Below are 15,912 nucleotides of genomic sequence, written 5' to 3'. Positions count from 1 at the left end.
TCACCTTCTTTGAGAATTGGTAGTCGTCAGCAGGTTGGGGGGGGGGTCAAATAGTGGCGGGGGGGGGGGGAGGTTTGAATAAGGGAGGGACATGGAGGGTGTGCTGGTGGGGATTGTTTATTGTACAAATTGTATAAAGTTGAATGTTTGTTGTGTATGTTATAAAATGGAAAATGTCTTGAATAAAAATATTATCAAAAAAAAAAAGAAAAGCTTTAAACTCTGACTTTTGGTAGCAGTATGTAGAGGCAGGACACGCATGAGGTAGCCCCCGCCAGAATACGGAATTTTCAGCCCTTTCACCCAGTTTTTGGGGGTACTTTTGTTTGAAATCTCTCCCGCTCGCTGTTATACGCTGCCCACTTTAGGGAAATGCCCCAAAGAACCAAGATCAAGATGTCTGAAGACGAAACTTTGTCAACAGAGTCAGAGACTTCTCGGGGCTGTTCTGTGGAGAAAATGGCGGAGAGTGGAGCTGCGGCTCTTCAGTAACGGCCGAGGTGCCTACTGGCATCTTGGTAACTGAGATTGAGCAGCAGAAGCAGTCGATGGAGGAGGCCCTGGCTCCCATCTGGTCGGCGCTGGAAAAGACCATAGAGTTGGTAAAGGTGCATGGCGTGGCGATAAAGGGAGTGGAGGTGACTCTTTCGACGTGACCAGAATGCCTCTCTGAGGGCTGAAATGTTGCACTTGGAGAATGTGAATAAAACATTGAAGGCCAAAGTGGACGGTCTAGAGAATCATTCTCGGAGGCAGAACATCAGAAGGGTGTGGTTGCCGAGGGAGTGGAAGGCCCAACTTGCACAGAATCCTTTTCAAAGATGATCGGAAATATGGTGGAGAAGGGTGGATTCACATCCCCCCCCCCCCCCCCCCCCCCCCCCCCCCACCCGAGCTGGGTACAGTATGCCGGACACTTGGCAGAATCCCCGTGCTGATGAACCACTGTGGCTATGATGGTAAAGTTCATTCAAGAGAAGGAACGGGTCCTGCGTTGGGCGAAATATCATTGTGATTATAAAGGCGAAGATCACGTCATCAGGGTGTATCAAGACATTGGCGCGGAGCTGGCGAGGAAGTGAGCGGCGTTTAATAAAGCTAAGGCCGCCCGATTTGGGATGGTGTACCTGGCGAGGCTCAGAGCAACTTTTGAGTCAAAAGACTATATTTTTGATGCTCCTGCAGAAGCAGAGGCATTTGTATAAAAACACAGGCTGGGTGCGAGTTGATCGGGGTTTGTGTGGGGTATTTGGATGTGGGGTTTGTTATGTACGTTTATATTTCCTTGTTCTTGGGTGGGTTCATGGTTTCAAAGGTTGGTTTGGGTGAGGGGCTCAAGGTCATGGGGGGGGGGGGGTTTAAGGTCTTTGTGTGAGAAATGTTGAGGTGAAATACTGGCTCTGTGTTGGAGTTTGTCGTTGCAAGGGTTTCTTTTCTGCTTTTTTGCTGTTGTCAACATTTTTCTTAACTCTGGGCGGAGCCACCGTGCTGGTTGTATTGTTAACTAGGTAACAGGAGCGGAATTGGAGTGGTGGGGAGGGGGGTGGGGGAGGCTTGTAACTGCAGCTCATTATCATAGTTTAGCTTTGGATAATGGCCTTAGTGTTTTTGTTAGGGTTAGCGTGAGTAAGATTTGGGGGTTTGGGTTTGCCTCTTTGCTATGTGTAGATATACTTTTGGCTGTGATTCTGCTTGGGGACGGGGAGGTGGGAGGGTTGCGGGGTAGAGATAGTTTGCAGACAGCGACGACGGATTCTTTTTTCTTTTCTCTAGTTGGTGTGTTTGACAGCCATTCTGAATGGGACTGGTCCCTGTATTCTCTAAGTAATTATTGGATGGAACTGGTAGACTCCAGGTCGAGGGGGATGGGAGGCCCCCAATTTGGTTGATCATCTGAAAGGTAAGGGGGTTGAACGGCCCAATGAAAAGGTCGAGGAGATCTGCGCACCTGAAAACTTTGGGCTGTGGGGGTAAGACCCACGCAGACACGAGGAGAATTTGCAAACTCCACATGGACAGTGACCCGGGGCTGGGATCGAACCCGGGTCCTCGGCGCCATGAGGCAGCAGTGCTAACCACTGCTATGGATGAGATAATGAAGCTCCTTCTCTGGGTACAAGAGCGAATACTTTCAGGTTAAGACCCCGGATGTGGGGGCCAATCTGGGAATGTTGGCTTTTTGTCTTGTTAGGTCTAGCTTTTGTTATCTGGGAATCCGAGTGGCCCATGATTGGGTCTCGCTCAATAAATTAAATTTTGCTAGTCTATTGAATGGGGTCAAGTCTGACTTACAGAAGTGGGACAATTTTCCACTTTCCGTAATGGGCAGGTTCCAGACTATTAAAATGAATGTCCAACCAAGGTTTTGGGCTTTTTTTCAGTGTCTCTCCGTTTTGCTAGAGTTAATAGATTAGTGTCTTCTTTTATTTGGACGGGCTAGGCCAAAATAATCCAGAGAGCATTTCTCCAGAGGGATAGACAGTCGATGGGTTGGCTCTGTCCAATTTGTTATTTTGTTATTGGGCTGCTACATTGAGAAAGTGCTTAGGGATCTGGGTTCCATTTGGGGACAGATGGAGATGAACTCTTGTATGGGCTCTAGTATGGATGCTTTGGCAACTGCCTCTGTTCTGCCCTGCGAGATTCTCTTCAGGTCCGGTGGTAGTGTCCATCCTGAGGGTCTGGAAGCAATTCAGAAGCAATTTAAATTGAGCTCCTTGTTGTTGTTAGCCGCTATCTGTGGTGACCATCTCTTTGTCCCAGTGAGCTTCGACTCGATTTTAAGGGCATGGGAGTGAAAGGGTCTGAAGAGATTTGGGGACTTGTTCGTGGAGGGAAGGTTTACCAGTTTTGAGGAGCTGTCGGAAAAATTTCAACTCCCTGCAACCAATTTGTTCAGGTTCTTGCAGTCCATGATGTTTTGCAAAAGACTCTTTTCCCCTGGCACCACCGTCCTCCTTGTTGAAGAGATTTATATCTTTGGCCGGATCTGGTGGGGGGAGTATCTTGGGTATTTATGGTCAGATCATGTCAATGGGATCGGCTCCAGTAGGTGGGCTAAAGTTAAAATGGGAGGGTGAACTGGGTCCTAGTCTGGATGACGAGGTGTGGAGCGAGGTTATTCGTAGGGTCAACTTCACGTCCTCCTGTGCTCGTCTTAGTCTGATCCAGTTCAAGGTGGTGCACAGAGCTCATCTGACCAAGGCGGGGTGAGTGTTTTTTTTCCGGGTGTAGATGGCAGGTTTGAGAGGTGTTCTTGGGGGCTGGATAATCATACGTACATGTTCTGGTCATGTCCCCAATTGCTGAGCTTTTGGGTCTCCTTCTTTAGCGCCGTGTCAGCAATTCTGAATGCCGGGCTGGAGCCATGTCCGCTGGTGGCCATTTTCGGGGTCTCGGACTCGTCGGCGTTGAAGACGGGGGCGAAGACGGATGTTCTCGCCTTCGGTTCGTTGATAGCTCGGAAGGGAGTTCTGCTTGGGTGGAGGACACCTTGGTTGAGTGACTTCATGGAATCTTTATATTTGGAGGTCAAGTACACCTTGGGGTCGTAGTAGGGTTCTACCTAAGATGGCTGCCATTCATTTCCTTTTTCAAGGAATTAGCCACCGCCAGTTGTTAAGGGGGTTTTGTTTTAGTTTATAAAGGGGGGAGAATTGGATGTGTTGATTGCTGATTTTATTCTTTATTATATTGTTGTATTTTTTGTGCTGTTGAAAAAGCTTTTAATAAAAACATTGTTTTTAAAAGCAAAGTTTGAAACTCTTCTCTCTCCTGGACTTTCAAAACCCCAGTTTTGTTTCAACTGAATTTCAAACTTTTCCAAATCTACTCATCCACCCATGTTACTGTGACTAATTTTTCCTTTCTGCATTGGGTAACACTGCAGAGGTAACTTGTCTGACAGTCCGCAGGATGCAGAATTCCCCAATGCCCTCTCAGTTAGTCCTGGTCTGATGTCGAGTATGATAAGGAGCTGGCGATCTCTACTCACGGAATGACAAACTCCTCAATGTTGCCGATGATCTGTTTTCCCACCATGATGATGAAAAGCTGCTGAGCGAGTTCAATCAGGCATCCTCCTGAGCCACACTGCCAGAATCAAACAGGACAAGTCAATTCACACACACACTGCAGTCTCTGTCAGGGTGGAATATTACAGCAGGACAGTTAGAAGAGAGAGAGAGAGAGAGCAGCGAGGAGCAGGAGTATGAAGCAACCGAAACAGGCAAAATAATAACCGGCCAACTCCACAATTGATTTCTCAATAACTAACAAGCGAGAATAAAAAGCAACATTGTCTGGAAGCTTCGCTACCTGGATAAAGAGAGAGGGCCATGCTTGAACCTGGCAATCAGTGCTCTGGGATAGATACAAATCTCATTCAATGATCTGGTGAAAGCTGTTCCCCACCCCCACCAACTCGCATTACTTTCTGATTGCTTCAAGCATCTTCTCCCGGCTGTTTGAGATGCATTCATCGTGTATCGTTTCTCCCTGTTGAACATAGAACATACAATGCAGAAGGAGGCCATTTGGCCCATCGAGTCTACACCGACCCACCTAAGCCCTCACTTCTACCCTATCTCCGTAACCCAATAACCCGTCCTAACCTTTTTGGTTACTAAGGGCAATTTATCATGGCCAATCCACCTAACCTGCTCATCTTTGGACTGTGGGAGGAAACCGGAACACAGTCCAAAGATGTGCAGGTTAGGTGGAAACCGGAGCACCCGGAGGAAACCCATGCAGACAGGGGGAGAACGTACAGACTCCACACAGACAGTGACCCAGCAGGGAATCGAACCTTTGAAGCCACAATGCTATCCACTTGTGCTACCGTGCTGTTGTTCTCAACGTCAAGGGATCAAGTATGCTATAGGGAGATAGGCCTTGCCTACCCCCCTTTACACTTTCAAACTAGTCCCATCTACAAAATGCAAGAGGGGGAAAAAATGAAAAGATTAAAAGCTGAAAATGCAGGAATTTTTCTCTTTGAAAAAGAAAAGACAGATAAACGTGTCACGTGTGATGGTGCATCAGTGAGAGAAACAGGACGGGCTCTTCATGCCAGTATATGGGCCACTGAGTTGATCCCCTAACATCGAGGAATAGGAAAGAGTCTCAAAGGTGTGGCCCTGGAATGCGAGTATGTGTGCCTCCCTCTCTACATGGAACACAGTCACGTGCTCAGGAAAGGAGGAGGGAATTAGGGGAAACTAAATGGTCCTAGCCCGATGGTCTGGTACTTACATCCTCATTCCTCATCCCAAACAGCTTTCCATAATGTCCCGGGTAACCCACAAACCTTAGGAGAAGCAAACAAGAAAATCTTCAAAAGAGATATTCAGCATTCGGTCACATCTTCCATTTACATAGCGCTTTTATTTCAGAAAGATTCTGAGGCGTTTCCCCAGAGATATAATCAGGTAAAAGTAAAGGTGGGGAAGGTGACAAGGATAGGAAGGAGTGAACCCATGGAGTGATTTAAACATAAGGACGATGATTTTAAAGTAGAGGTTTGGGGGACGAGGTACTACTGTATGCCAGAAAAGACAGCAATGCTATGTGGACCGGACTCAGGGTGATATGGGCAGCCAAGTTGTATATGAGCTGAAGGAGGGCGGATCGTTGGGAGACTGGCCAGGAGTGTTTTGAAATAATTGAAGTAAAAAACAGAAACTGCTCAGCAGATCTGGAAGCATCTGTGGAGACAGACAGAGTTAACAGGGGGTGATTTTGTTGGTCGTCAGTGAGATCGGAGACACGGGCAGAGAATCCCGGGAGAATCGGAAAACACGATTCCCGCCGGTGAGATTTTTAGATTTTCCACGCCTCGCACTGATGACGTAACGAGGTTCACCCTCAGGTGGGGCGGGGCCTAATTTAAATAAATTTTAATATACTTAACCCCCCCCACCCCCACCCCACCACCACTGGAGGCCAATCTTTCAGATACTGACACGTATATCCAAATCCATATTAAATACGTCTTTCTATTCTGGCACTTACTCATTTTCAGTTTCAATATAGTGGCATGCTCTGGAAAAGAGCCAGTGATTATCTCCAAGGATAAATACCTTCTTATTTGAACCCTAAACTATTTATTTACATTTTTGACTCACCTGCCTTTGACAAATGCCACGTAGAATGGAGAGGAATAAAAGTTCACAAACTGGAACACAAACACTTTAAATGTGAAAGCATCATCAAACTGTGTCTGTGTGCGGTGCATCTCTGAAAAAGACAGAAAAGCAAGTATCAATATGTAACCTGGGCGCATGGATGAACATGTGAGCATTTTCTTATTTGTGCATGGGATGTGGACATCCCTGGTAAGGCCAGTGTTTATTGCCCACCCCTACATGCCCTTGGGAAGGTGGCGGTGAATCATCTTCCTTCCGGGACTGCGACACTCGTGTAGCGAAGGTACACCCACAGCACCGTTCGGTCGGAGTTTCCAGGATTTTGTGACAGTGAAGGAACAGTGATGGTGAACATAAAATCATAGAATCGCTACAGTGCTGAAGGAGGCCGTTCGGCCCATCGAGTCTACACTGAACTTTGGGAAGACCACCTTACCCTCGGCCCAACCCCCACCCTGTTCCTGCAACCCCACCCTAAGGGGTAATTTAGCGTGGCCAATCCACCTAACCTGAACATTTTTGGACTGTGGGAGGAAACCGGAGCACCCGGAGGAAACCCACGCAGACACGGGGAGGCCGTGCAAGCTCCACACACAGGTCAGAATCGAACTTGGGTCCCTGGTGCTGTGAGGCAGCAGTGCTAACCACTGTGCCACCATGCCTTTTGCACAGAGAAGCAGAGTGAAGGACGGCTGCTTATCAATTCTCTGTTGAATTAAATGCAGACATCTGGCTGTTAAGACAAATTATCGGTTAAGTAGTGATGAATCTGCTGCCCATGTCCTTCCAAGTGATAAAGGTTGCAAGTTTGGGAGATGTTGTTAAAGAAGCCTTGGTAAGAGATGGTAGTGTAGATCATAAACACTGTTGCTACTGTGCGCCAGTGGTGGAGGGAGTCAATGCTGAAGAAGATGACAAAAAAAATGAACAAACTTCTGCCTCACAGCTCCAGGGTTCCGGGTTCAATTCCAGCCTCAGGTGACTGCCTGTGTGGAAGTGGAATCTGCACGTTCTCCCCGTGTGTGCGTGGGTTTCCTCCGGGTGCTTCGGTTTCCTCCCACAGTCCAAAGATGTGCAAGTTAGGTGGATTAGCCATGCTACGTTGCTCCCTCATATCCAAAAGGTTAGGTTGTGTACAGATGAAGATGTGGGCTCAAGTTGAGTGCTCTTTCCAAGGGCTGGTGCAGACTCGATGGGCCGAATGGCCTCCTTCTACACTGTAAATTCCATGATTCTATGATTCTGTAACCTGGCCCTGTGCAAACATACTGATGTTGTACATTTGACACTTGTGCAAATTCAATTGTTCATTGCCCTTTTCGATCTTGATTCCACCAGTTCCTCCTTGAGGTTTCTCAAAGATCAGGGTCGTATTTCTCATAGTACAGCATTTGTAATTAATGATCTGCCCAATCGGAACTGGTCACTGTAGTATAAGTCTGGCACATGTAGAGCTAACGTGGGATTGAGTACAGGAATGCTGTACTGCCTACACAATGGTGTAAGAGAACACATGGCCCGCTTTTAAGTGTCCATCTAGTGTGTTACGAGATGGAGATATTAGCAACTTGGGTCCAGAAATGGTATTGAAGAAGTAGTAGGCAATGTAGAGGTAAATAGATTAAGGGAAAAACTGCTAGCATGCAGTCAGAGGGATACGCCCACATCTGGCCTGAGTTACATTGTCCCATTCAGACTTAAACTCCTTCATGGGAATACATAGGATGTCCCTGTTCAGCCAGAATGATCCACTCAAGAATCATTGTCCTTCGGGGCACTCTTGTTTGACCAGCAATTAGCCCATTACAGGGTCTAATATTTTGTCCGTAATGGGAGGTTAGTTGCACATCAATAGCATGGCTTTGTTCTTTTGTATAAACGGGAATGGGAAATCAGACAGCCAAGATAACGATAATGGGTTCAAGTCTGGATATCCCAGCAGAGAACCTTTGTTTGAGGGGCAGGGTGGAGCTCAGAGAGAGAGAGGAAGAATCCTGTTTGAACAGGTGGGGAGAATAATCTGAACGCCACAGAGAGAGGTCGTGGAAAGCTGTCCCAGGGAAAGGCTTCTGAAAAGGGTTCTGAAAGAACTTCACTTACAGAAAAAATATTGCTTCGTAAATGCAAGCATCATCTTTGCCTGCCTGTGCAAGTGGAATGAGAGCTGCATTTTCATTTGATGTGCTATTTAATCAGAACTCGTGTGCTAGGATTAACAAAACGACATGTAATCTGTTATTGTTAAGGTTGAAATTTAAAAGTTTAAATATTGTTTTTCCTTTTGTTTTAATAAAGTTTGTTTCGAAAATAACCACGCCCTATTTTTTCTGTTATCACTCCTGGAACGAATCGATCTTTCCGCAGCGCATTAAAACTTAAAAACCGTTGCGGCCCTGGTCCAGTATCTTAGCCACTGCTGAGAGCTGATCAGGCGTCTGTAACGAGTGTTGGACAGAGCTGTGTGCACATGCAAGCATGGAGACAGCTCGTAGCGTGAACCCTACACTGCATATAGGTCCAAAGCTTTTATAGTTAACAAATACATACAGCTAGCCTACTTAAGGTTATGAAATCTTTACAAGATCTGAACAGTATCCTACACCATACCACAGTTACAATCTAGAATGTAATTGTCAGCATGGTGTCAATCGGGATCTATAATGGATAAAGGGGTTAAACGCATGTAACTGAGTTTAATCTGACTTGTGCCTTAAGAGCCAACTGAAAGGGGTAGCGTCATTGACATATTTAAACTCAATAGGGTCTGATTTTGAATTCACTGTATTAATGGCTTGAGATAGTTTCCTTACCCCATCTGGTGAGTTGTTCTGCCAGTGAAGTATAGACCTGGCCCATCAGCAGGATGAGTATAAGGTTTACCATGGAGCTACTGATGTTTGCAATGTTTCCAGCCTGTTAGGGATTAAAGTAACACACGAAGTACAACCTCAATATATGCAACGTAACAACCATACATGAAGAATAGACAAGTGGATGAGGAACCAGAGGGCTGCCTCCACCTGTGGAATTGTTGCCCAAAAACAGTTCGCACTTTGGGAGAGGAGAGAAAATTGGATCTGACTTCCGTGTGCGAGGGGCTGTCCTGGTGAGCTAACCAGCACATACTTGCAGCTGCAATATTCGAAGGAGCCCCACCTTGCACCAAAGATTTAATAAGTTTCAGGATCTTCTGCCTGGAGATGAAATCTGGATATCATGAATCGAGAGTTGCCATCAGTGGAAAAATGTCAGAAGTGACATTTATTATTAGCAAGAGTGAACCAGATTACAGAGCAGTTGACACATGAAAATAGGTTACAAACGTAAGCAAAACTTAATGACCATTCAACCTCAAGAGACTAATCTTCCACCAGTTCTCCACTGCAGATCTGCATGTTTAATCTCGAGGCCATGTGTTTTACCCAAAGGCAGGGGCATTTCCATTGTCCAATCTACTACCACAGATGGCTTGCCCTTAAAGTTTTCTCATTCAAATGGTACACACTATCTTTGCCTCAAACTGTTCAATTTACAACCCTTTTATTCATCGACAAAAAGCCTTCATAGCCCACCCCCAACCTCATTTTATCCCTGCAATCTGCTCCAGCCATGTTTCCTCATTGAACACTGTGCCTCAGACTCCGGCCTCTGTGCTTCTTCCTTCTCTTTGCCAGATTCTCTTTGCATTCTTCGACCCCCCTCCCAAGTCCGTTTTTAATCTCTTGCCGCATTTTAAAAACCTCATCAAAATCCATTTCATCAATCATCCCTCCAAAATCTCCAGTCTCGTAATTCTACCACTGTTGTCACTATGCTTACTTATGCAGCATTGTTCACCTGAAAGGTGCAACATTAAGTGCAAGTTTTTGATACTGCAAGTGCAGATAAATGCAGCACCTTCCATTTCAAACACCAAGTGTCGGCCTTGGTCATTTACTCCGCGGTAAACAGCATGGATTAAATGCACAATTGTGCTCCCTCTGCACTGCTTCACCAAGCACAACATGGTACGGTATAGTATGTGTTAGATGCAAAGTAAAGCTCCTTCTACACTGTCCCATCACACACTCTCAGTCAGGTGCAATACAGTTGCATGCAGAATAATGCTCCTGCAGGGGAGCTTAATGCACGTGGGTACTTGCACACGCCGTATTGGTTCTAATTGTTTTGAACAACGCACAGCAGCTAACACTCAGGGTGGGTTATCCTTCTCTTACCTGAGTCATTAGAATAGTGTTGCCTGTGTGGTACATCATCACACTGATAATCCCACGATACATGATCACCGTCACCAGGAAAATCATCACAACGCACAGCTGGGCCCAGCAGGAAATATGTGAAATGGAAAGAGTCATGATCACGGGCAGAATCAGGGGATAGGCAGAGAGGACAATTACAGTAAGATAAAAGGAATAAGAAATGGAAGATCAAGGAAATGGGAAAGGCAGGTAGAAGAATGAGAAAGTGAATGAGAAAAGAGAGTGGAGGGGATATATGAAACGCCAAAAAGGGAGGATTGAAGGAGGGAACATAAATAACCATTAGTGTTTCCTCAAAATTATTAGAAGCATGAAATATGAGACCAATTAACCACCAAAGCCCAACAAACCTCCAACACGTCCCATTTAACCAAACGTCCCATCACTCTCCTTAATCCAACACAAACCAATACCCTGCAGCATCCCCAATAAACAAGCAGAACACATGATGCCTCCCTTAAACCAAGAGTGTTCTTTCCCAATAATGGAGACGCAAGATGAAAACTTTCCTACGCCCAGCACTGTCTTAGTCTGAATGAGCACCGAAGAGGTCAAATCACTCATCTTTGCATCGGACACTGTGTGTTGGGGATCAGGAACTATTGTGACTCAATTGTCAAGAGCATGTGCAGAATTGTAGTGGATTTGTGGCAAAAGAAAATGGAAGAGAAGTAATTCAAACCCTTCCCTATATTTATTTACATAAGCGCCACCTTCCATTTTAACATTCCAAGGATGGTATTATTCATACGCTGTGGTGTAAGTTAAGGCATTTACTTCTCATACCAATGCTGATGCCACTCCCAGCTTGGGTTAAGTGAGGTGGCTCTGTTGCCAGCAGTTCTGGGAGAATCCACCTCTATAGTACGACAACAGAAATATGTGCGGCAGACAGGAAGGCAGCCACTATTTCCCTGCTTGCTTGCTTGCTAGGCCTGTCCATATTTTCATGAGTTTCTGAGCAGGCTTCCACCAGCAATTGAAGAAGGATTGTTGTCAGAAATGAAAGTCCTTAATTCTTGGTGAGCCAATGCCCACGAGTCTGAGTCTGGAACCCAGTATCGAACAGATAGAAGCACTTAAAGGTTCATTCTTTCTAATAAATCTGCCCCCCTCACCATAATTATAATAACCATCGATCCAGTGATGATTCGGGACAGACGGTCTTTCTCTGGGAAATACGGCTCCTTGACCCCAGTTACTGGATTGTGTTCCATCATTGGAGCCATTGCTGCAAACTCAGGTCTTGGTCGCTCCTGCAGGAAAAGAGCTGCTGTTATAAAGTAGATCGGAGTAGCTGGCCATGACTCCCTGAGGTCTGGTGTCATCACCCTTCATTTCACCCTGTTGTTAATACCCAGTGCCATTACTGCATACAAGCATTGAAAATAATGGTGTAAGAAATCAGTGAATGTTAACAGTGGTCCAAAGCTTGACATTTGATAGCAAAACCATTGCCAGCAAATAGAACACAGCCAAGCAATAACTAAACAAAGGCATGTACCTCCTGTGTGTGACATCTCTTCTTTCCTACTTTGGAAGCACTAGCGGAGGCAGTCACACATTCAAATTCACTCCTGATCACTCAAAATAGCTTCTGGATCTGGCTGAATCATTTCCTCTCCTTACAAGGTATATTGTAAATTGGCAAAAATCATAAATGATGTCATTTTGTCTTCATTGCCCTCTTGGTGCCATTTAGCCCCTCCCATTTGGTTCACCGAAGGGTTCCAAGTGCTTCTCTATGGATCATGTTTATTGCACTTGGAGAGGTTTGGTTGGATCATGCGGCGAGATTTTCCCAGAAATTGGCAAAAGCCAGTGTCGGGCGGAAAAGCGGCGTTGAAGCCGCTGCGAACAATGGAGGCTTTCTCCATTGTTTAGTCTGAGACTTTGAAAACAAAACTTCCAGGGGTGGGTCACACAACATATCGCCAGTGGGGCAGCCTCTGATTCAGGGGTAGGGATCTGAGAATTATGTGTTCATATATTCAAATTATGTTCCCGATGTTGCATTCCCGCTATTATCATACAATCATAGAAGTTACAGTACAGAAGGAGGCCATTCGGCCCATCGAGTCTGCACCGGCTCTTGGATAGAGCACACTACCCAAGCCCACACCTCCACCCTATCCCCATAACCCAGTAATCCCACCCAACACTAAGGGCAATTTTGGACACTAACGGCAATTTATCATGGCCAATCCACCTAACCTGCACATCTTTGGACTGTGGGAGGAAACCGGAGCACCCGGAGGAAACCCACGTTCACACGGGGCGCGATTCTCCGACACGCCCGCCGTGTCCCGAATTCTCCGCCACCAGAGCTTCGGCGGGGGCGGGAATCGCGCTGCGCTGGTCGGCGGGAATCGCGCCGGTCGGCGGGCCCACCCCCGGCGATTCTCCGGCCCGCGATGGGCCAAAGTCCCGCCGCTGTCAACCCTCACCCGCCGGCGTGGATTAAACCTCCTTTTGAACGGCGGGAGAAGGCGGCGCAGGCAGGCTCCGGGGTCCTGGAGGGGGAGGGAGCGCAGGGCGATCTGGCCTCGGGGGATGCCCCCACGGTGGCCTGGCCTGCGATCAGGGTCCACTGATGCGCGGGCGGGCCTCTGCTGCGGGGGCACTCTTTTTCTTCCGCCTTCATCATGGTCTTCACTATGGTGGAGGTGGAAGAGACCCCCTCCCCTCCGCATGCGCGTGGATGCCGTGAGCGGCCACTGACACTCCCGCGCATGCGTCGCCTGGCGAAGACCTTCCACCGCCGGCTGGCGTGGCGCCAAAGGCTTTTCCCGCCAGCCGGCGGAGTGGAAACCACTCCGGCGCGGGCTTAGCCCCTCAAGGTGAGGGCTTGGCCCCTAACAGTGCGGAGAATTCCGCACCTTTGGGGCGGCCCGACGCCGGAGTGGTTCCCGCCACTCCATTACGCTGGAACCCCCCGCCCCGCCGGGTAGGGGAGAATCCCGCCCACGGGGAGAACGTGCAGATTCCGCACAGACAGTGACCCAAGCCAGCAATCGAACCTGGGACCCTGGAGCTGTGAAGCAATTGTGCTAACCACTATGCTACCGTGCTGCCCATACCATTGAATCCTCCCGACACAGTCGGGAGTGGAAAGTCCCAACTATTATCTCCTGGATGCAAGGCTTAGTGTAAAGTGGAGTCAGTACGCTGCCCCAGAATACACCAGTTGTCTTTAGCTGTCGAAAAGTAAAATATTTCACTCGCACAATATTGTCAGCCTCCACTTCCGGTTATTATGACTTTGCAAAATGTTTTTAATCTTACTTAGAGTGCTTTTACTTTGAATAAGCTAGCGCTCAGGAACACGGTGGCTGTCCAAACACCCATCCACAAGCCTACTGCACCTTTCTTCCACTGGGGTGATTTTCATGTTGGCTCCACATCATTCAAATCATCTCAAAAGATATGAATAATTACCTGAGATTTTACTATTAGCATATATGTTGAAATTCTACATGATTTGAAGATTTAAAGGACAATTAAGATTTCAAGGATCTTCGACCTAAACAAAACAGGACTGAACTGGACTGGACTTACAGGCTGAATCAATGGATATATCTTTTAAAACATTTTTAGCCTCACCTCCTCTTCCTCAAAGTTTATGCAATCCCAGTGATGTGCCAGAGTGGCATTCTTCCGCTTCCAGTACTCCAGAAAGGTTACTGCCCAGAAAGACATGAAGATGCTGAAGAAGACAGTGCCAGAATGGTCAAAGAGGTAACCCAGCTGCAGGGATCAGAAGTGATGAGACAACAAAAGACAGGGTTACCCTATTTCTCATTAAGAGCGCAAATCTTTAAGAAATGGATCTTATGGTTATAACTGAACTCTAAGGGCAGCACGGTGGCGCAGTGGGTTAGCACTGCAGTCTCACGGCGCCGAGGTCCCAGGTTCGATCCCGGCTCTGGGTCACTGTCCGTGTGGTGTTTGCACATTCTCCCCGTGTTTGCGTGGGTTCCGCTCCCACAACCCAAAGATGTGCAGGGTAGGGGGATTGAACACGCTAAACTGCCCCTTAATTGGAAAAATGAATTGGGTACTCGAAATTAAAAATAAATAAATAACTGAACTCTGTTAGATTGACCAATACTGAAGATATAACTATCAGGAAAGTGAAGAGGCTGGGGCATGTTTCTCGAGAAAAGAGAAGGCTGAGGGACGATATAATAGAGGTCTTTAAAATTACAGATTGTGTACACGTGTGGGGTAATCCAGGGTTTTAAATGCAAGATGGTCACTAATCAAGTCCATTGGAAATTCGGGAGAAACCTCTTCACCCAGAGAGTGGTTAGAATGTGGAACTCAGTGTCACAGGAAGTAGCTGAGGTAAATGGGTTCACAATCTACATTGATGAAACAAAGGGCAGTAATGAGTGATAGACAAACCTCCTTCATGTTCACGCTTTCTCACCCTTCTCTTCCTTTGTTTGGAGTGGGAGAGAACTCCAGTGGCAGGCAACAACCAGCATGTCCACCTAGCAAGTGAGTCCATTCCTGTTGTTAGAGGGATTCTGTACTGTTTCACAGATAGGGTAGTCCTGTGGAACTTATATGGAGTTTGGTCATAGATCAATGATGATCTCACTGAATGATGGAACATGTTCAAGGGTGAAATGGCCTATTTGTGTCCCTACATGGGCAAGTGGATTGCTATTTATTCATCACCAGACTGTCCTCAGGCAACAATTAGCCTTTTGTGATATTTCTACAATGCAGATGCTTCATGGACACAGACAGAAAAAGCACGGGGACCGACAGCACACAATAAAATGAAATACCAAAGAAAGTTGGAGCCAAAAGACTCTGTGTGGAGTTGACCTAATTGATTTGTTATGTTGTAGGTGTAACATAAGCGGCTTCCTTGTGGTGCACTTGACAAAGGAAGGTTCAGACGAGGAGATAACTTCCAACACGTTTATTAAACTATTTACACTTCTATTACTCGGGTTCGACACTACTGCTAATCCTACTATAACTACCCAGACTGACTAACCAGCTGCTGCATTCCACGTGGTGGGTGTAATATTGAATCAACCCTGTGTCTCTACTCACTGACTGTTTCCACTGGAAAGAGACAGATCATGTGTGTGGTGTCCTTTATATATGTGTTGGTGTAATGCCCTCCTGTGGTTGTGTCACCTTCTTGTGTATCGTGAATGTCTATTGGTTGTGTCCTATCTACTTGATCTATTGGTTGAGTGTGTGTGTGTGATGTCTCTTGTGCTCCCCCTAGTGTCTAGCTAGCCTACATGTATTTACATTGATGCACATCACCACACTAATGATGGCACAAAAGCAAGTAATTGAACAACCACATGTACCAGTATATAAACATACCCATGCAAATAGAACCATAGAATCATAGATTTCTACAGTGCAGAAGGAGGCCATTCGGTTTGTCGGGTCTGCACCGACCCTCTGTAAGAGCACCCTAATCTAGGCCCACTACCTTATCCCTGTAACCCCATAACCTACACATCTTTGGA

General features: G+C 46.6%; 1 protein-coding gene across 3 annotated transcripts in view; it reads right to left on the bottom strand.

Annotated features, from left to right (window-relative positions):
- Positions 1 to 15,912, bottom strand: part of ano11 (anoctamin 11) — a 130,898-nt gene that overhangs the window by 26,343 nt on the left and 88,643 nt on the right. For all 3 annotated transcript variants that reach the window (XM_072478286.1, XM_072478284.1, XM_072478285.1), the window contains exons 11-17: positions 14,009 to 14,152; positions 11,524 to 11,661; positions 10,364 to 10,462; positions 8,957 to 9,059; positions 6,126 to 6,237; positions 5,254 to 5,308; positions 3,995 to 4,092 (exon numbers count right to left, since the gene is read on the bottom strand). In XM_072478286.1, coding sequence (XP_072334387.1) covers positions 3,995 to 4,092; positions 5,254 to 5,308; positions 6,126 to 6,237; positions 8,957 to 9,059; positions 10,364 to 10,462; positions 11,524 to 11,661; positions 14,009 to 14,152 — 749 coding nt within the window. The remainder of the gene's footprint in view (positions 1 to 3,994; positions 4,093 to 5,253; positions 5,309 to 6,125; positions 6,238 to 8,956; positions 9,060 to 10,363; positions 10,463 to 11,523; positions 11,662 to 14,008; positions 14,153 to 15,912) is intronic.

Source organism: Scyliorhinus torazame, chromosome 16 (assembly GCF_047496885.1).
Source record: "Scyliorhinus torazame isolate Kashiwa2021f chromosome 16, sScyTor2.1, whole genome shotgun sequence".
Classification (NCBI taxonomy): Eukaryota; Metazoa; Chordata; class Chondrichthyes; order Carcharhiniformes; family Scyliorhinidae; genus Scyliorhinus; species Scyliorhinus torazame.
This window is presented reverse-complemented; position numbering and strand designations above follow the sequence as displayed.